The 20331-nt window shown below is 39.1% G+C and overlaps 1 protein-coding gene across 1 annotated transcript in view; it reads right to left on the bottom strand.

Moving 5' to 3' along the window:
- Positions 1–20331, bottom strand: part of Atf6 (activating transcription factor 6) — a 166524-nt gene that overhangs the window by 80989 nt on the left and 65204 nt on the right. Inside the window, exons 11-15 of the mRNA XM_027418065.2 lie at positions 15131–15262; positions 5104–5217; positions 4415–4514; positions 2160–2227; positions 657–771 (exon numbers count right to left, since the gene is read on the bottom strand). Of these exons, the coding sequence (XP_027273866.1) occupies positions 657–771; positions 2160–2227; positions 4415–4514; positions 5104–5217; positions 15131–15262 (529 nt within the window). The remainder of the gene's footprint in view (positions 1–656; positions 772–2159; positions 2228–4414; positions 4515–5103; positions 5218–15130; positions 15263–20331) is intronic.

The raw sequence follows: 20331 nt of genomic DNA, 5'->3' as shown, positions 1-20331 counted from the left end.
TTTTTACTTTTCCTTTGGTTAGAAACAAACAGTATAGCTACAGGGGTGATAAGGAATAAAAATCGAGGTGTAGTTTGTGTTTTCTAATGCACAATATGTAGCCTTCCTTTGGTTAGAAACAAACAGTATACTACAGGGGTGATAAGGAATAAAAATCGAGGTGTAGTTTGTGTTTTCTAATGCACAATATGAAGCCTGGCATCAGTGCCATGTTCAGCTTCATCAAATGCTGCCCAGCTCGCAAGTCTGCATCCATCACAGTGCTCACTCACACTGCTGCACTGGCACCACTGACTTCATCCAGCCTTCTACCTACCCGTACCTTCCACAAGACTTAGTCTGACACCTTTGTACACAGCAGGTGTTCAAAAATGCTTGCTTTATAGAGGGATACTCCCTGAGCCAAGACACACAGGGGTGGGCCTAGGCCCTATCCCAAAGGATACAATAGACTCTGATGACACCCTGTGGAAGGCCTCACCCTCCAAGGGGAGCAGAAAGGATTTGTGATAGGTAGGGTTTTAGTTGGGGGGGGTGGTAGGGGAGGAGGGAAGGGAGAGGGAACTGGGATTGTCATGTAAAACAATCCTGTTTCTAATTCAAATTTAAAAAACATCTGAAAAAAATGCTTGCTTTATTTTTCAAAACGAACTTACCCTTCGAAATGATACAACGTAAAACGTGTCTCCCCGCCTGCGGATGGCTTCGAAGAACCCTTGGTAACTTCCTGGTGAAGCATAATACACTTGCAGCTCATTCCCAGAATTCCTACTGACAAGAGAAGACAGAAAATATCATTAATATTCAAACATGTTCAGTCTGTCCAATTCCTTCCATTCTATGGCCACATCTGAATCTTAAGAATGTCCTTCAGCCAAAATGGTATCATTTTAACAATTTTTTTTTAATTGGGACATATTTATGAGGTGCCATATGTTCTGCTACATTGGACTTATGCAAATAATATGGTTTTACTGCTATTATTGTTTGGGGTGCTGGAAGAGCAAACATAAGGTCTCATACTTGCTGCATTAACCTGCTTGGTTCACACAGAGAGTTAGGAAGGTCTATGACTACAATTCTGCTCCACTCCAGGTAGCCCCTTAATCATGACTGTATCACTTTCCACACTGCTTTCCTTCAAGTTACATTCACCTGGATGAGGACAATTGAACTGCTGGATACTGCACTCTCTTTGGAATCTTCAAAATCTCCTGTAGCACTAAGTAGTAACAAGAGATTTTTTATTTTTAAGTCAAACAGACAGGGTCTGAAGTCTAGTTCTATCTCTTCATGACTTTGAAAAGTATTTAAAAAAAAAAAAACCTTAACTCTCCACCCTTCTCATATGTAAATATAAATTTAAAGATAAGATGTATATAAGCACCCAGCCAGGGTGGACAAGATGGCTCAGAAGGTAAAAGCACCTGTCACACAATCCTAATGACTGAGTTCAATCCACAGAATCCACATAAAAAAAGCTGGATCAAGCCAGGCAGTGGTGATGCGCTCAGGAGGCAGAAGCAGGTGGATCTCACAGCCAGAGCTACTCAGTGAAACCCTGTCTCGAAAATCAAAACAAAAAGCTAAAGAAAGGCCACACTGCAATGCCAGCACTACTATCGAGATATGAGCAGCCAAGACAGAAGAATCACCGGGAAGCTTGTGGGCCAGCTAGCATGGAGTTCACATTATAACAGAAACAAGAGTGACCCTGCATTAACAGGGTGGAAGGAGGGACTAACTCCCCAGAGTTTTTCTCTGACTTTACTTTTCCTCTGACTTCATTACAGACACACACATGCACACATAAATTAATATTTTTTTTAAATGTGATCACTCAACAAGATACCTACAAAAGAGAAAAAAAGGCAATACTTCTCTCCCTGAGGCTTATAAAACAGATAATAATCAAGAACAAGAAAGCACTGCGTACTTAGGATTTTCAGCAAAATTATACTGAAAAACATCTGACTAAATCTGTGTTTTAAGAGACTTGGGAGAGGTGATCTTTTTTTGGGATCACTAACTAGTGGTATATGTTCATTTGAACTGATATAAAAGTTGTAGAGGAGCACAAAAAGGAGGGTTGAATTTCAAAGTCACTAACATACAATACAGTTCAAGATCTGCAGCCACGAGCTTCCACACCTTCTTACCTGATGCTAGTAGTCTCTGTGTACTGGACAGCCATCAGCTGAGAATTTGAGCCCTGCTCCAGAGCACCCTGGAAGACAGAAGGAGATTTAGGAAATAGCACAAAAGACTTCCCAAAATGACTCATACTTGGATTTGTTGTCTAGAATCTTTCAGGTCACATTGTAGGCTAAGAGTGTATCTGACACAGTCTTATTAAGTGATATTTCAAGCACTTTCCACAAAGTTTCCAGAAAGAATGAGAGCATCCAGTCCAGCCACTCTGAGTTCATGACCAAGCTGTACAAGTATTACTGGGCACGTAACAACTTTCATTTGTCAAAATTTATGTTACAAATTCCTAAGAAATAGGAAAGGTAGAGCCTGGAAAGATGGCTCATAGGTTAAGAGCACTAGCTGCTCTTCCAAAGGTCCTGAGTTCAATTTCCAACAACCACATGGTGGCTCATAACCATCTAGAATGAGGTCTGGTGCCCTCTTCTGGCATGCAGCTGTATATGCTGGCAGAACACTGTATATGTAATAAAAATAAATAAATAAATGTTTATAAAAGAAACAGGAAAGGCTCAAAATGAAACAAAATTTCCACTATTCACCAAGTTACACACAAATTCCTCACAACCTATTGGCTGTATCTTATGAAAGGCATCTAACCCACGACTCTCTTGGCCAGAGAACAAACAATTCAGTGTCCAACATGATACACTAGAAACTTCTATTTCACACGGCATTTGCTCTGTCCTCTGTCTTCTTAAATTTCCTGGGAGTTTTGTAAGCTAACCTTTCGAACAATCTTGTAAGGGTATCAGAATTCAATGGTATATTACTATTATTACATTACAAAGTGACCTTATTGTTACTTCACAAGAATAAGTATTTTTGATATATAATAGTTTAATCATAATTCTCTTGAAATTTATTATTATTGTGTTTACCCATCTTTACATGAAGTAGGGCTCCAAAATTAGGTATCTGATTTCCTTTAAGAGGCTCAGGGTATGACCGGGGGTAAAAGTTCTATAAACAATAAATGTTTAAGGGAGGAATAAGGAGATTAAGTTTCTTTGGTAAACAGAACCAATGTGCAAGAATGACTTTGAGGTTTCCACTTTCGGGATCCACACCAAGGACCTTATTTGATAATTGCTAATGATTAGCATATAGATCCATGCATAAATAAATGCATGTTAGTCAGTTTAGTAGGCCTCTCAGTCCTCAGATCAACTGTCATGCTATAGTATTGGTATAAAGATAACCTAACTTCACTGAATAATGGCCTCAAGCCCAAGAGTAATGATGCTGGAGATTTTACTACAGGTTATCGTTATAAATGCTCTATTACTGCTGTTAGTCTCTTACTGTACTTAACTTAGAAATTAACCTTTATCATAGCTATGCATGGATAGGGAAAAACAATATACATAGGGTCCACTACTGTCCATGTGACATCATCACAGTCTACCTTGGAATAATAGTTGGACAGTATAAAAACTTTGCTATAGTCTCAGCATGCAGACAGCAGAGACAGGTCAATCTCTGTGAGCTCAAGACCAGCATGGTCCATATAGTAAGTGCTAGACTAGTCAAGGATACCTGGTGAGACCCTGTCTCAAACAAACAACCTAGCTATATAATTCTACTTGACCGTACCTTTTAATTTTTTTAAGCTGTTTTTATTCTTGCTTTAAAAATACAGGTTACTGAGAGATGTGTGTATTGGGGGGTATGGGTGTGTTGGGGGGTATGGGTGTGTTGGGGGTATGGAATACACAAGACTTTATTTTCTTATGGTCTTAAGTCAGCACTACCGTTAACCTGTAATGAACATGTCTAAGTTCAAAAGTGCCTCCATGGTATGTTCTTCCCTACAATGTGCCATGCGTTTTAAACACCCTCTCTGAAAAGCTCTAAGAAGCAGTGGGGGAGGGGTGGGGGATAAACATTATTATTTATTATACTGCCTATGCTGAGAGTGAGGCGGGGGGAGGGGAGCAGAGAGAAGGAGGGAGGGAGAGGGGAGAGAGCAGGAGGAAGCAGCACTGTGCCTGACCAGGAAACACTGCTGCTGTAAGACCTGAACTAAGAGCTACAAAAGCTGGAGAGCACTTTCAGTGGCAATGCCTGCTGCATCAGAAGCAGCCACAATGAGAAAGAAAAGCAGTTTAAGTTTCCAAATCTCCCTGCGAAGAAAGCAACTCCATTGGGAGAAGGCCCCCAGCAACTGTGCTGTCGTTCTTCAAACACAGGCAGAACAAACCTGAAGAATGCGTGTTTTCTGTTGGTTATTTATCATTCTTCTTGATTTGGTCCTTTCCACTTCATGTCTATGAACCCAGCCTCGAAGTTCATGGTTCAACCTGTAAGTCAGATTAATCAAATTTATTTAATAGAAGTTAACTGTTTACTCTTTTGTTGGAAATTAATCGTTCTATAAGACCCAAAGAGCAGCCAACATACCTGACTACTGGACAATGTTTTTTGATTTGAAAAAAAAAAAGCTAAGACATTTAATATTGTTTTTAATAAGACATGAATTGTTATAAAGCAACCTCCTCAATTATGAATTCAGAACTCAAAAAAAATAAGGGAAGGTATGTCCAGACCAACATAGTCCAATATTACATTCTTACTTTGGGGGAAAAAAAAAGAAAAGGATTCTGTGTGTTGAGAATATTATGTCCACAAGTTTAGCCTTGTTCTGACTTTAACATTCAGTTCATCCTTTAGTTTTCAAATGAGACACACAAAGACAGGCAATCAGCACATTGCACAGATCACCATCTCTGCCAGGCTGATAAATAAACCAAACAACTGACAGGCCTACAGTGATCTAACAAGTAATTCAGATTCTCTTGGTGTCTTATTAACCTGAGGAAATGCTTTTCTAAGTTCTGAAGCCACAATGGGAGGCCATGCAGGTGTTTCTGCAATAACCCACAAACTCACCTGAGAGATTCTGTTGTATTAATCAGGGGCTGACATGGAGGTGGAGGAATATAAAGTAGTGGTTCTTCAGTTAGCACCATTAAGGCTTTGTCATTTGAAACAGAATGATCATATCTGAAACATACATAAAAAATTGTTTCCTTGAATCATATTTTTTTTTTTTTTTTTGGTTTCTCAAGACAGGATTTTTCTGTGTAGCTTTGGAGCCTGTCCTGGAACAAGCTCTTATAGACCAGGCTGGTCTCGAACTCACAGAGATCAGCCTGCCTCTGCCTCCTGAGTGGTGGGATTAGAGACGTGAACCACCACCACCTGGCACATCATAAATTTTATAAAGCTCCCTAGTATTCATTTTTCATTAAAATAAACATATAACAAATTGAACATACTGTGAGATAGAAATGAACATGCTGGAAAGAATAAAATATAAACTAGACAGCAGAACTGTCATTTTCTGAGTTTCTAAGACATGACGGAGTAATTCACATTTGCTTAGGTGTATTTAATGGGCAGCACACAGTCTGTGTCTTCAGTGAATTCAATGAACTACAGTGCTGCTGGAGTAGAGGAGGTAACACAGTGATGAGATTAAGGGAAAGAGCTACCAGTTGACAGGAAAAACATTATTGCAAGACAAGGCTTAAAGATTTGTGGTCATTTGCCATTCTGTGACAACAAAACCAAACAGTCTCCCTAAAACAAGTTTGTGTGAAATTCGGTAGAATAAGACATATTATTTGGCAGGAGAAAAGTGACAAAGTTGAAAAACTGAATAAAAATTTTAAAGTTGTGGATGACTGTGAGTCACTACTAAACATTAAATGGCAATAACTAGTTATTCTATTAACTTGAAAAGTATACTTTTGTAACTATCATACTACTGTGTATCACACGAATTCATACCAAGAGAATGATAAGAAACAAAACCAGAGCCAAAAATTAGAATCTGAACCAGAACTATTATTGTCAGTTATTTCTTTCAGTCTGTTATTTAGGCTATCTCACTAAGAAGTCTTAGATTTGCTCTGAAGTTTTTTATATAAGATGCTCTGAGTTTATAATTAGATATTGAAAATACAAAAAATGGACATACAAGATTAAACATGGTAAGATTCATGCTTTTCATTTATTTATTCAATTTTTACTAGATACTGCAGATGTGCTGGGTAATCCAAGAGAGAGCAAGAGAAGTCTCTATACTCAAAGACCTAACAGGGAAGACAGATCAAACACAAGAAAACAAATACATAAAACTCAGCAAAACTGTGCTAAGTATTGTAAAAGAAACTCAGGCCTCAAATAACAAAGCTCGGCAGTATCTACTTCAGATAAATACTCTAAGGCAGAGATGGTATAAAGTCAAGGCCTCAGTGACAAGAAGGAACCAGCTGCATAGAAACATTGGGAAACACATACTGGACAGAAGCAAGTGAGAAAAATGCTGATTCAAGATGACTGCTGCAGAGTTGTGTGCAAGTGGGCAGACATAAGAGGAGGCTGCAAGGAGGCCAAGTCATAATTAGGACTTGCTGAATAAAAGAGAAGTCACAAAGTAGGGAAGTGACATACCTCAATTTACCCTTGCATCTTGAAATTGTACCAAAAATGAACATTAGTTAAATAAGGAAAGGGACAAAGATCTATTGTGCACATTAAGTTTAAAAAGCTAAAAGAAAAAGTCAAAGAGACAACTGGATTGTGAGCATGTGTATGAGAAGTCTGACCTGGAAACAGGAGTGTGAAAGTCAATCACACACACAGACATGGAGAGAGAGTCAATCACACACACAGACATGGAGGGAGAGTCAATCACACACAGACATGGTGGGAGAGTCAATCACACACAGACATGGAGTCTGCAGTACAAATGAGTCACTTTAGCATAAAGAAAACCAAGTTCAAACTTTAAAGCTTGGGATTTGCACAAAGAAGAAGCCTACAAAGAAAATCAGAAAGGAAGCAAGAAAGACTGAGGGAGTGAGCATGACAGTCTTGTACAAGGGAGAAGAAGGCAGGAGGCTCACAAGTTCAAAGCCAGCCTGTGCTACAAAGCAAGAATTTGTCTCAGTTAACCAGGGCTGGGGAAAATCTTAGTGGTAGAGTATTTCCCTATACAAGGCCCTGCACTGAATCCCTAACACCACACAAGACTATAAAGCAGCAGCCAGTAAAAAACAAACAAAAAGATTAAAATAACAATGAAAAAGGAAAGCCCTTTAAGGACTGATTCATTTAGCCAAATGTTGAAGAAAGTACAAGATGAGCACATGGTGACCATTAAATTTGAACACATACCCGCCCCCAACACATACACCTAGCAAGTGGAAAACTAATTTCAGAAAAAAGCAATGATTTCTGAGTTTGGCACACATGGAGGGAAAAGAAGTGAAAGCTGAAGTTACATGAAACATTCCCCCTCTACTGGTTGCACTTAGGCTCCTCATGTCCTCTCTTCCGGCAATTAAGAGTTACAAAGGTAAAATGTCTGGAATAAAACAAATACACAGGTACTGACGGCACACAGGAAAAGATATCAGCCTAGAACTGAGTTAACAGTGCCTGTAAATGCAACACCATTCTGAATGTAATTAAGTCACTGCTGCAACAAGAGCAGAGGCTTTCACACACCCACACACCTGTCACATGTGCCATTTGAAAATCACACAGTTATACTTAACAGAAGACTGGAACTCTGTAGTCACATTAGCAAAATCCAAAATTGCTTTCAAAACTATAGTTTGACTGTAATTTTCCTTCCATATGATAAACTCTAGTAATGATTTCTGCACATCTTGCTGGCTATCTTTGTTCTAACAGACAAAAATATAGAGAAGAAAATTCTTTGATTAAAAAAATCTGATAGAAGAAATATAAAGGTAGTTTGGATAGTGTTAAGGAGGAAAGGAAGGGGAGAATCTAAGCCAGCGTGCAATCTGGAGATAATCAGACCTTCTCTAACCCAAAGACAGTCAGAGTTCTGGGCTGTTTACAATCCATTCTGTACAAACAGAAGAAATTTCAGCAAATAAATCACTAAAAGAAAGTGCAATGCTAAGGAGCTAGAGTTAATGAGAACCCTTGGACTAAAGACAAGTTGTGGCTGATGCTTCAAGTGGAAAGCATCCTTTCCTGTTTACTAGAAGACAACTGCCACTTAAGCTTGATGGTCTACGTCCTGGAGGTAATCATTATTACTAACTTCTTCTAAATTACCAATATTCTTTCTTAAAAGTATCCCACCCAGTTTGGCTGATAAATTGCACTGTTACAAATACAGATTATACACACACACACACACACACACACACACACACACACACACACACACACTCTCTTCTAACATTGAAAAAGAATCTATGCAACTACAATTTGCTAATGGTAATGTGCTAATGACAAACAAATAGAACATTTATTTAAACAATACGATATCCTTCATTTGAACCATAAGTCTCCTATACTGAAACAAAAATGAGGCATTTAAAAATCATACTGTTTATGATATAGAAAAACTTGAACAGGTCAATAATAAGTAAGAAGACCAAATAGCTAGCATAGCAACTTAATGAGACTGTTTCCAAAAAAATGAAGGAGGAGGAGGAGGAGGAGGAGAAAGAGGAAGAAGAAGAGGAGGAGGAGGAGGAGGAGGAGGAGGGGGGGGAGGAGGAAGAGAAGCTAAAATAAATTTGTCTCAAACTAGTCCAAAGAACTGAAAAAAAGGAAACTCTTCCAAAGTTGTTCTATCCTGACATCAAGGCCCCACAAAAAAACATTCAAAAAAGGAATCCACAGACCAAAATCCCTGATGATCATAGTAGCTATTAAAATTCTCAACAAAGTACCAGCAACTCAAATCCAACATATCAAAAAAGTAATACATCATAATTTATTACAAAAATGCAAGGATGGCTCAACATGCACAAATAAAAAATATAACATACTATATTAACAGAATGGAAAACAAAAACTTTGTGACTGTCTCAAAAGATGAAGAAAAGGCATTTAGTAAAACTCAACATCTTCATTGTTTGATGTTTTGGTGGGAAGCTTCTTGAGTTCATTGTATATTTTGGAAATCAGCCCTCTGTCAAATGAACGGTTGGTGAAGATCTTTTCCCATTCTGTGGGCTGTTGATTTGTCTTACTGACTATGTCCTTTGCCTTACAGAAGCTTCTCAGTTTCAGGAGGTCCCATTTATTAATTGCAGATCTCAATGTCTGTGCTACTGGTATAATGTTTAGGAAACGGTCTCCTGTGCCTATTCGTTCAAGGGTATCTCCCACTTTGTCTTCTAGAAGATTCAGTGTGGCTGGATTTATGTTGAGATCTTTGATCCATTTGCACTTAAGTTTTGTGCATGGTGACAGAGATGGATCTATCTTCAATCTTCTGCATGTCCAAATCCAGTTGTGCCAGCACCATTTGTTGAAGATGCTATGTTTTTTCCATTGTATAGATTTAGCATCTTTGTCAAAAGTCAGGTGTTTGTAGGTGTGTGGGTTAATATCAGGGTTTTCAATTCAATTCCATTGATATATCTGTCTATTTTTGTGCCAATACCAAGCTGTTTTCAGAACTATGGCTCTATAATAGAGCTTGAAGTCAGGGATGGTGATGCTCCAGAAGACCCTTTATTGTACAGAATTATTTTGGCTATCCTGGGTCTTTTGTTTTTCCATAGATTGTTCTTTCAAGGTCTGTGAAGAACTGTGTTAGGATTTTGATGGGGATTGCGCTGAATCTGTAGATTACTTTTAGCAAGATTGCCGTTTTTACTATGTTGATTCTACCTATCCAAGAGCATGGGAGATCTTTCCATTTTCTGGTATCTTCTTTAACTTCTTTCTTTAAAGACTCAAAGTTCTTACTGTACAGGTCTTTCACTTTTTTGGTTAGAGTTACCCCAAGATATTTTATGTTGCTTGTGGATATTGTGAAGGGTGATGTTTCTCTTATTTCTTTCTCATTGCATTTATCATCTGTATATAGTAGGGCTACTGATTTTTTTTTTTTTTTGAGTTAATTTTGTATCCTGCTACTTTGCTGAAGGTGTTTATCAGCTGTAGGAGTTCCCTGGTAGAGTTTTTCGGGTCACTTATGTAGACGATCTTATCATCTGCAAATAGTGAAAGTGGGGTGCAGAACTAAATAGAGAATTCTCAACAGAGGAATCTGAAACGGTTGGAAGACACTTAAGAAAGTGCTCAAAATCCTTGGCCATCAGAGAAATGCAACTCAAAACAACTCTGAGATACCATCTTACACCGACCAGAATGGCTAAAATCAAAAACACCAATGACAATCTATGCTGGAGAGGACGTGGAGAAAAAGGAACAATCCTCCATTGCTGGTGGGAGTGCAAACTTCTAAGACCACTTTGGAAATCAGTATGGTGGTTGCTCAGAAAAATGGGAATCAGTCTACCTCCAGCAATTCCTCTCTTGGGCATATACCCAAATAATGCAAATCCATGCAACAAGGACACATGTTCAACCATGTTCATAGCAGCATTGTTTGTAATAGCCAAAACCTGGAAGCAACCTAGATGCCCCTCAAGTGAAAAATGGATAGAGAAAATGTGGTACATTTATACAATGGAGTACTACTCAGCAGAAAAAAGCAATGGAATCTTGAAATTCGCAGGCAAATGGAAGAAACCATCCTGAGGGAGGTAACCCAGTCACAAAAAGACAAACATGGTATGTACTCACTCATATATGAATTTTAGACACAGAGCAAAGGATTACCAGCCTACAGTCCTCTTCACCAAAGAAACTAGGAAACAAGAAGGACTCTAAGGGAAAAATGCATGGACCCCTGAGAATGGGAAGGGGTGGGATATCCTGAGCTAATTGGGAGCATAAGGGTAGGAGAGAGGGAGCTTCCAGAATGAAAGAAGGAGAAGAGGAGGGGAGAGGAGGAAATGGCATAGCAGAAATATTGAGTTGGGGGAAGAATAGAGGAGAGCAGGATGAGAGATAACCATATCAGAGGGAGCCATTATAGGTCCGAGGAGAGATCTGGCACTAGGGAGATTTCCAGAGATCTACAAGGATAACACGATCTGACAATCTGGGCAATGGTGGAGAGGATAGCCTAAATGCCCTTCCCCTATGATGAGACTGATGACTACTTTTTATGCCATCCTAGAGCCTCCAGTCAGTGGCTGATGGAAGCAGAGGCAGACACCCGCAGATATACACTGAACTGAACTCTGGAACCTAGTTGCAGAGAGGGAGGAATGAAGATCAAAGGGGTCGGTACCAGGCTGGTGAAACCCACAGAAACAGCTGGCCTGAACAAGGGGGAGCACATGACCCCAGCCTGCTGCCTGGGAGGCCAGCACGGGACTGATTCAGAACCCTGAAGTAGTGGATTAGTATTTTTCCCTGGTGTAAGAAGGGACGTTGAGAGCTCATCCCACGTCTCGGTCTGGACACATGGGGGAGGGCCTAGGCCTGGCCCAGGATGATGTGGTGGACTTTGGGGAGCCCCCACCGAAGGCCCTACCCAGCCTGGGGAGTGGAGGGTGGATGGGGTAGGGGGCAGCTTGGGGGAAGGGTTGAGGGGGGAGGGAAGGGAGAGGGAGGAGGGATTGACATGTGAAGAAGCTTGTTCCTAATTTGAACTAATAAAAAAAATACCAAAAAAACCCTCAACATCTTATCATGAAGAAAACAAAATTAGGTATAAAAGAACTTAGCACAATAAAGCCCATATATGACAGGCCATAGACAACATCATACTCAGGAGCAAAAAGACATCTATCTGCATGCACATGTTTACTGCAGTACTAGTCACAATAGCTAAGATATGGAAATTAATCTAAGTGTCCACTGATGGATGGATAAAGAAAACACAGACACTAAAATAATACTCATTCATAAAAATAATAGAAATTTTTCCATTTTTACCAACATGGACAGAACTATAGGACAATGCATTAAGAGAAATAAGGCACAGGAAAAAATATATTTTCTCACTTATATGTGCTGTGGAATAATCCTTCTGAACACTGGGAACATATATTATTCTCATTGGTTAAGAACTGACTGGCTGGCAGCCAGGCAGGAAGTATAGGCGGGACAACCAAACTGAGAATGCTGGAAGGAAGAAAGGCAGGGTTAGAAGAGTCACCAGGAGGCACAGAGGGAGCAAGACATGCTGGAGGACAGGTAAAGCCATGAGCCATGTGGCAACACATAGATTAATAAAAACAGGTTAATTTAAGTTGTAAGAGATAATAAGTAATAATCCTGAGCTATTGAGCAAGCATTTGTAATAACTATAAACTTCAGTGTGTTTATTTGGTAGCTGCTGGAAGGACAGAAACTTCCACCAACAGATACTAAAATAATTATTTATAAAAATGACTGAAATTTTGCCATTTTCACCAACAAGGATAGGGTAACAGGAAAATGCATTAAGGGAAATAAGGCACAGGAAAAAATATGTTTTCTCACTTATACATAGTAGCTAAGAATCTGCTATCACAGAAGTATACAACACAATCGTGTATATCAGAGTCTAAGAAGGTAGGGGAGTCATTAATGGGTGTCAGAGTGTGACGGGACAAGAGAGACCACTTTAAATGTTTTGCAGCACAGAAGACTATGGTTGACCACGATGCCTCAAACATTTCAACATACTACAGAAGAGTTTGAATACTCTCAGCACACACAAAAAAATGAGTATCTGCCTCAGATGATGGATACACTAATTACTCTGGTCTAATCACTACACATTATTAACACCAACATGACAGACACAGTGCTGTTATAAATTACTACATGTCAATTAAAATTTTAAATATGTTTAAAAGATAGGAAACTAGTAAAATAGTATTAGTTTAAAATTTAATTTTTCTTTGAAAGGAAAATACATATAGATGTCCTGACAGCACATACAAACATCTAAAACTAAGCTCAGAACAAATTCATATTTGGAATTTTCAAAAGTTTCACAAACTATTTTTAGAACTTGATGTTCATTACTGCTACTACTACTACCAATGATAATGATAATAATCAATAAAAATAATGGCAAGAACTTCAAACTAATGAACTAACATTTGCTCAAGTTTTCTACAATAAGCTTCAGACCTGCAGGTCTCTAAAAATCTATTATCCGTTTTTGCCAATACCAGTAGGTCAGACACACACAGCCAGGGGTGACTCAGTGTGGAACACAGATATGGGTTACATATCTCAAAAACTTTTACACGCTCTTCTCAATGAGTTATAACTTTCTTCAGGGTGATAGAATTCTCCCCTGAGGTTGTCCAGACATCTACAGTGAGTGCACACGAGCTCACCACTACACCTCCCAGACATCTACAGTGAGTGCACACGAGCTCACCACTACACTTTCCAGACATCTACAGTGAGTGCACACGAGCTCACACTACACCTCCCAGACATCTACAGTGAGTGCACACGAGCTCACCACTACACTTTCCAGGAGTCCACATTTCATCTCATGCTAATGTGAGCAAATACATGAAGGCTCCTACTTATTATGGTTATTTTAGAATAAATAATATTCCCATAATGGTTACCTAAACAAAGTATGGCTTCAAGTGTCAAATCAATAATTAGTTCTTATTTTTAACAATTAACCATAGTTGATCAAACACCCTAAGTCCAGAGACTATTAAACGTAAAACAGAGTTTTTGAGAGATCACCTGTGGAGAACCACAGAACTCAAAATTACAGAACATGGAGAGTAAACCTGGGCAAATTTTGGAACAACAACAACAACAAAAACAAAAAACAAAAAACAAAAAAACAAAAAAAAAAACCCTAATAAACTCTACCAATATAAGGGACACATTATCACCAATGTCACCATTTCAAAAATATGACAAATTCTAACATGTAAAAAGCAAATTAGCAGAAAATATGTAATGCTTCCTAATGTCACGACATCTCCCGCCTGCACGGCTATTGGATCCTCAACTCTTTACTCAACCTCAAGAGTAAAAGACAAGGAAGAGTGGTTCCTCTGTGACCCTTGCCGTGTAGCACTGCAGACAGTTCAGGGCAACCAGTCTTTAATTTAAACTTTCAAGCACTTCATTACAGTGCAGCAACTGCTGCACTACGACCTCCCGGCCTACTGCAAAGATTCTGGTTTCATTTGCCTCTGATAAGAATCCCAAAACATACAGGGCAATGCTTCCCTGTAGCACGAGTTCTAATAGGTCTTACTAGTAAAAAGCTGGAGTCAGATATTGGGGGGTGAGAGATGAAAAATGAGAGAAGTAGAGTAGCCAGCTACTAGAGTTCTTACCTCTACAAAATCTTCAGACCAAAAAGAGGCCAAGCTCCTATCTTCCTCCCACCTTATATTCCTCTCTCCGCCCAGCCATATCACTTCCTGTCTGTCTGTACAGACCTCCAGACCTCTATGGTTAACCAGTGGCTAGTTCTGCCCTCAGATCTTCAGGCAAGCTTTATTTGTTAGAGTACAACCAAGATATCACCACAATTACCAAAACAGGATACAGCTCTAAAAACATTCACTATACCTTCTTCTAATAAAGAGACTATAGGAATTATGTTTTCATGTACATCTTTTGCTTTATCATTAAGCAAAATGGAAATTTACCAAAGTATCGGTTAAATTATAAAAAGGAAAACACAACAAAAACAATAAATTTTACTTAATGACCACAACTAGGTTTAACCGCATCATTCTACCATATCTATCTATAGGCATAAATGCTAGATACATGTACTAAGCCATAATACAGTGAAAAAACTGAAGATAGTACATGTATTTCAACATATATGTATGTCAGTACCAACAAACCAATTATAGGATCACATCTCAACAAAAATCCTAAACTAGAAAATGTTTCAAAGTAAACTTATTCTTAAAAATGATCTTAAAAATAAAACAAATGAATGGCATCATTAGTTCACTTGCTCCTCTAGCCAAAGCCCATATGGACAATTTGCATGTAAAGTGACACTAGATAAGACTTCTCCAGTTCGTTAAATCAATGAGGACAACAGGCGTCCCACCTGTAGCTGTTTTTCTGGTTGATATCATCTGATGTGTCTTCAACTTCTTTAGCGGAAAATTCTAAAAGATGCCTCCTTTGATTTGCAGGGTTCACACTGGGCTTCACTCTCCTGGAATCCTGTTCCAGCATGCTAAAAACAAAACAAAACAAAAATAAAGCAACAACAACAAAAACTGGAGCTGTGAAAATTACAATGGCACACATGTATGCTACGTGTAGCTAGAAAGCAAGCAAGATTTGCCTTGTAGTTCCATACATACAGCAAAAAGTCATGGCCTAGAAACAGGTCAAAACTCTGATGTCCTTACATACTCTAGGCCTGGTAAACTGTACATAGCCAACAACTTAAAAATAATTTTTATAAGTATAAAAGTCCATTTTATAAACTGATTAAATAAAGCAGTGTTTTACTTGTTTTTAAAGCCCTATAATTACATTATATAAGTTGCTGTTGCTGATATTCAAGTGTTTCCCAAAGACCTATACGCTGAAAGCTTGGACCCATTAGGAGGTGGTGGAACCATTAGGAGGGTCTACTGGATGAAGTCAGAACATTGAGTCAAGCTTTTGAAGGGGATACCGAGAACCTAGCCCCTCCTGTGCCCCTGTCTCTCTCTTCCCAGCAGCCATGATAAGCAGGCTTCTTCCACTGCGTGTCTCTGATAATGTTCTTTTGCCACTATAAGCCCAAAGCAACTGGGCCAAGTGACCATGGCCTAAAACCTCTGAAATCAACAGCCAAATAAACCTTTCTGTTTTCAACGTGATTTATCTCAAGTATTTATTACAGTAACAGAAAGATATGAAAGAAACTTACATAAGTACATATAAATTTTAAACTCACATAACTGAAGTAGAAAATCTAACCCAATTCGGCAAACAGATGTTTTCAACGGGCAAATCCTTCCAGTGAAATAAGAGCTGTTGTTCTCTTTCAGTACTCAAGTATATTATTGATCTTGTCACAATGCAAGAAGGCAGGTCTGGTGGTTTGAACGAAAATGGCTCCCAAAGGGAGTGGTGCTATTAGGAGGTGTGGCCTTGCTGAAAGTGTGTCACTGTAAGGCAGGCTTTGAGGTCTCATATATGCTCAAGCCATGCCCACTTCCTGCTGCCTGCATAAGATGTAGGACTCTCAGCTACCCTCCAGCACTGTGTCTGCCTGCATGCTGCCTTGCTTTCCACCTTGACAATAATGGACTAAACCTCTCAACTGTACTCGAGCCACCCCAATTAGATGTTTTTCCTTTGATCATGGTGTGTCTGCACAGCAATAGAAATCTTAGCCAAGACAGTAGGCTATCAAAGTTAACTGAAACTATTTATAGTCTATTTTAATTTATATCTAAAAGTTTTCATTTACTTCCTACTTTCAATTCTCTCTAATACTTTCACTCATTAGTGTGACAGGCATAGTGTTTGGGGGGGATAGCACAGATTAGACAGATACATACATACGTACGTACATACATACATACATACATACATAGAGATAGGCAAGCAGACAGGCAGACATACAGACAATATTGTGACAAGCATAATACTTTAAACTTATTAATCATGTGCTTAAGAAATCTGGCTTATCAAGCTGAGCAATGGTGGCACGAGCCTTTAATCCCAGCACTCTGTGAATTCGAGGCCAGCCTGGTCTACAAAGCTCTACAGAGAAACCCTGTCTCAAAAAAACAAAAACAAAAACAAAAAACAAAACATTAAATAAATAAATCTGGCTTATCAGTATCATTTTGAATGTGTTTTATTTTATAAAGCTACACACACAATTTACCCTAGTCATGATCCTGATTCAACACAAAGGGAATTTCTCTAGGGAAGCATAAAGATTGTGTTTTGAGAATAAAGAAGTAGAAAATAAAGACATGAAGAAGGTGGTTAAGGCCCCAGGGTCTAAAAGTAAAAGCCTGGGGGGCCACAGTAGTAATCTCCAAATATGGATGGACAGCTTGGATAAAACCAAGAGGCATATATATTTCTCTAGAATCCTTTTCTGATTTCTTAATTCTTTCACTTTCTCAATTCTTTACCAACAGAAATCACATGGCATGCTGTCATTTTGACACACTATAAACTCTTCAAAGGTATACTACCAAATATGGCTACTGCATAAAATTTAATTTTACCAAAACTAATATTAAACTGTCATTACAATTGTTTATTTCAGGCTGAATGCTTACTTGAACAGTCATGCAACACTGCAATCCTTGCTGCACATGAAGAGGCCTTGTAGACTTTCTAACTGAGCCTGGGGAAGAGGCTTCATACAATACCTAACTAAGCCTGAGGAAGAGGCCTAGTACAATACCTAATTGAACCCAGGGAACAGACAAGTGAGAAAGCAGGGAAAAAGGGTTAAACGTTAAGATTTTAGAAGGAAGCCAAGTAAAGACTGAAATTTAGTGTTTTCTGTGTTTTAAGACTTAAAAACAAACAAAAACTTTTGCTTTTTAATTCTTTCATACATGATATGAAAAATTCTACTTATAAAAATAAGTTAGTAACTTTTCTTTAAGTTGACAAAATCTGTTCAGCCCCTCAGTTGTGCTTCCTGTTGGACAGATGCATGCTCTGATCCCTCCAAGGACTCAGAGAAGACCTCTTACTTGAAGGGAATCAGGACCTACATTCAGAACTGGGTCTCCATCATTGCACTATATTGCTGATAACATTTCCCCAAATGTCTGGTTAATTTGTCTAATAAACATGTACTAAATATCTATCATGTTCCAGGGACCTATTTGGTGATAAAGATCCAAAGGAAAAAAAAAAAAAGATAAAAACTAAGTTACTTCGATGGTGGCACTCGTCTTTAATCCCAGCACTCCAGAGGCAGAGGCAGGTGGATCTCTGTGAGTTTGAGGCCAGCCTGGTCTACAGAGTGAGTTCCAGGACAGCCAGGACAGTTTCGAAGAGAAACCCTGTCTCGAAAAATGAAACAAACAAACAAACAAAAAAACCAAGTTACTTCATATAGATGAATAGATTTGATTTGATTGATTGGTTGGCTGACAGAAGAGTGACCAGTGTCAATAGGGCTAAGCAGACTGATATAAAATATAGATGAGATAACTGGGTCTCTACAGAGAGGATCGTGAGGAAATCCTAAATGGCGAGCAGTAAATGAGGAGGAGGATGAGAGTGAGGAAAGGCATCCCATGCAAACAGACAGAACAGTGACATGAGCAGAGCACAGTAGCTCAAGAGGGCCTGGTGTAAGGCTGGGGATGAGTTACTGGACACAGACAGCAGAATGGGAAGAGGATCATCTCAACAGAGAAGAGATGGCAGCTATAATATAAGGCTAGATATCCATGGCCTTGTCTGCCACACTTAGCAAGTCTAATAATTTATACAGTAAAACCAAATCACTTTGTCCTTGTGATAATTTATACTCTTTCGTATATGGATCATAATCTTTCCAGTGGCTGATGCAATTTCCTGGTCTGGTGGCATAATCAATCAACTTCATTTTAAGCCTTAGTGATAGGGAATGTTCTTCTGTATACATGTTTGTCTTATTGGTTGATGAATAAAACACTGATTGTCCAAGCAGGATGATAGGTAGGACTAGGAGACAAGGAGGATTCTGGGAAGTGTAGGCAGAGAGAAGTCATCATGTGATCCCAGGAAGTGACATAGCTGGGCAGAAACTGCCACTAGCTAACCATAGAGGTCTGGAGGTCTGTACAGACAGGCAGGAAGTGACATAGCTGGGCAGAATCAGTATATAAGCAGGGACAAACAGGAAATTGCCCTCTTCTCTTCAGAGACGCTGAGCCAGCTGTCGTCACGTAGCAGGCAAAGGAGTTGCGGGTTTGGTAAGCCAAGACCATGTGGAAATATATAGATTAGTAGTTATGGGTTAAGAATAAGAAGCCCAAGTCGACAGCCAACATTATCATAACTAATATAGCACCTGCGTGTTTCTTTGGGGCAGAGAAGGGCGGCATGACCTACGGAGTCAAGAAAACCTCACATCACACATTAGTGTTGTCTGTTTACTGTTCATTACTACTTCCAAAAAAGCAGATAATTAGATGAGTTCCTAGTTCTTGGCTTTGTACCCTACAAGGAGTCTCCCTCATATAACTCTCATACTTTAAACTGAGAAGTCAAGATGCTGCTCTGCCTTCTAAAAATGACGTAACATACTTGTGTTTTCCTCTATATCAGAATGTACCTTCCTCTAGCACAGTGACTCTCAAACTGAGGCATCTGGCCCAGCAGTGTTGACATTACCTGGTAACTGGTTAGAAATGAAATTCTTAAAATCATCCTAAGTGAGGTAACCCAGACCAGAAAGACAAATATAACATGTACTCACTCATAAGTGGACATAAAGCAAAGGATAACCAGCAAACAGCCCACAACCCCAGAGCACCTAGGAAACAAAGATGACCCTAAGAGAAACTTACATGGATCTGCCTAGGAAGGGGAAAAAGACAAGACCTCCTAAGTAAATTGTGAGTATGGGGGGGATAGGGAGGAGAGTGGAAGGGGAGAAAGGAGGAGGGAAGGAGAGTGGGGGAAATAGGCCAATAAAAACAAGTTCAAAAAAAGAAGAAAAAGAAATGCAAATTCTTGTATGAAAAAACTCTGGGGGTAGCAGGCTAACAGTCAGTGCTTTAACAAGCTGTCCAGATGACTGCCAGTGAGTGAGAACCTTTCTTTACCGGTGCTTCTCACAGCATCTTCTCTAGAAGATTCATCTGAAGCAGACAGTTCAGAGAAGGACTGGGACAGTTAAACAAGAGGACACAGAAGGACATGGCCAAAGTAACAAAATTTGGGGTTTATTGATTTTTTTTTTTGTTAACTAGTCCGTATTGTTAATACTTTGGAGATTTAAAGATTCTACTAATCATCACTTTTCAATCATCTTAAAGCCAATATGAGACCTGGCATTCCTCGCCGGTATTAACACCTATCACCAGCAAATACTTGGAGCTTATTTAAGCAGTTTGGTCTATTTCATCTATAATAAACAACTGCAGAACAACTGCTTAGCTACATTTATTTGAAAACAAGTATGCTATTAATGCAAAAGTGGCCTCTGTTTTCTGCACTACCTATGCCGGTAATCACCCACAGCTACTTTGGGGACATCTGCATTTATTTCTTAACTCAAATCTCACACAGTGCATTTACCACACTTCATCATACAGAGGCAACACAATACTTTGA

The sequence above is a fragment of the Cricetulus griseus genome, chromosome 5, assembly GCF_003668045.3.
Source record: "Cricetulus griseus strain 17A/GY chromosome 5, alternate assembly CriGri-PICRH-1.0, whole genome shotgun sequence".
Classification (NCBI taxonomy): domain Eukaryota; kingdom Metazoa; phylum Chordata; class Mammalia; order Rodentia; family Cricetidae; genus Cricetulus; species Cricetulus griseus.
The sequence above is the reverse complement of the archived record's forward strand: the minus strand, read 5'-3'. Positions and strand labels throughout refer to the sequence as shown.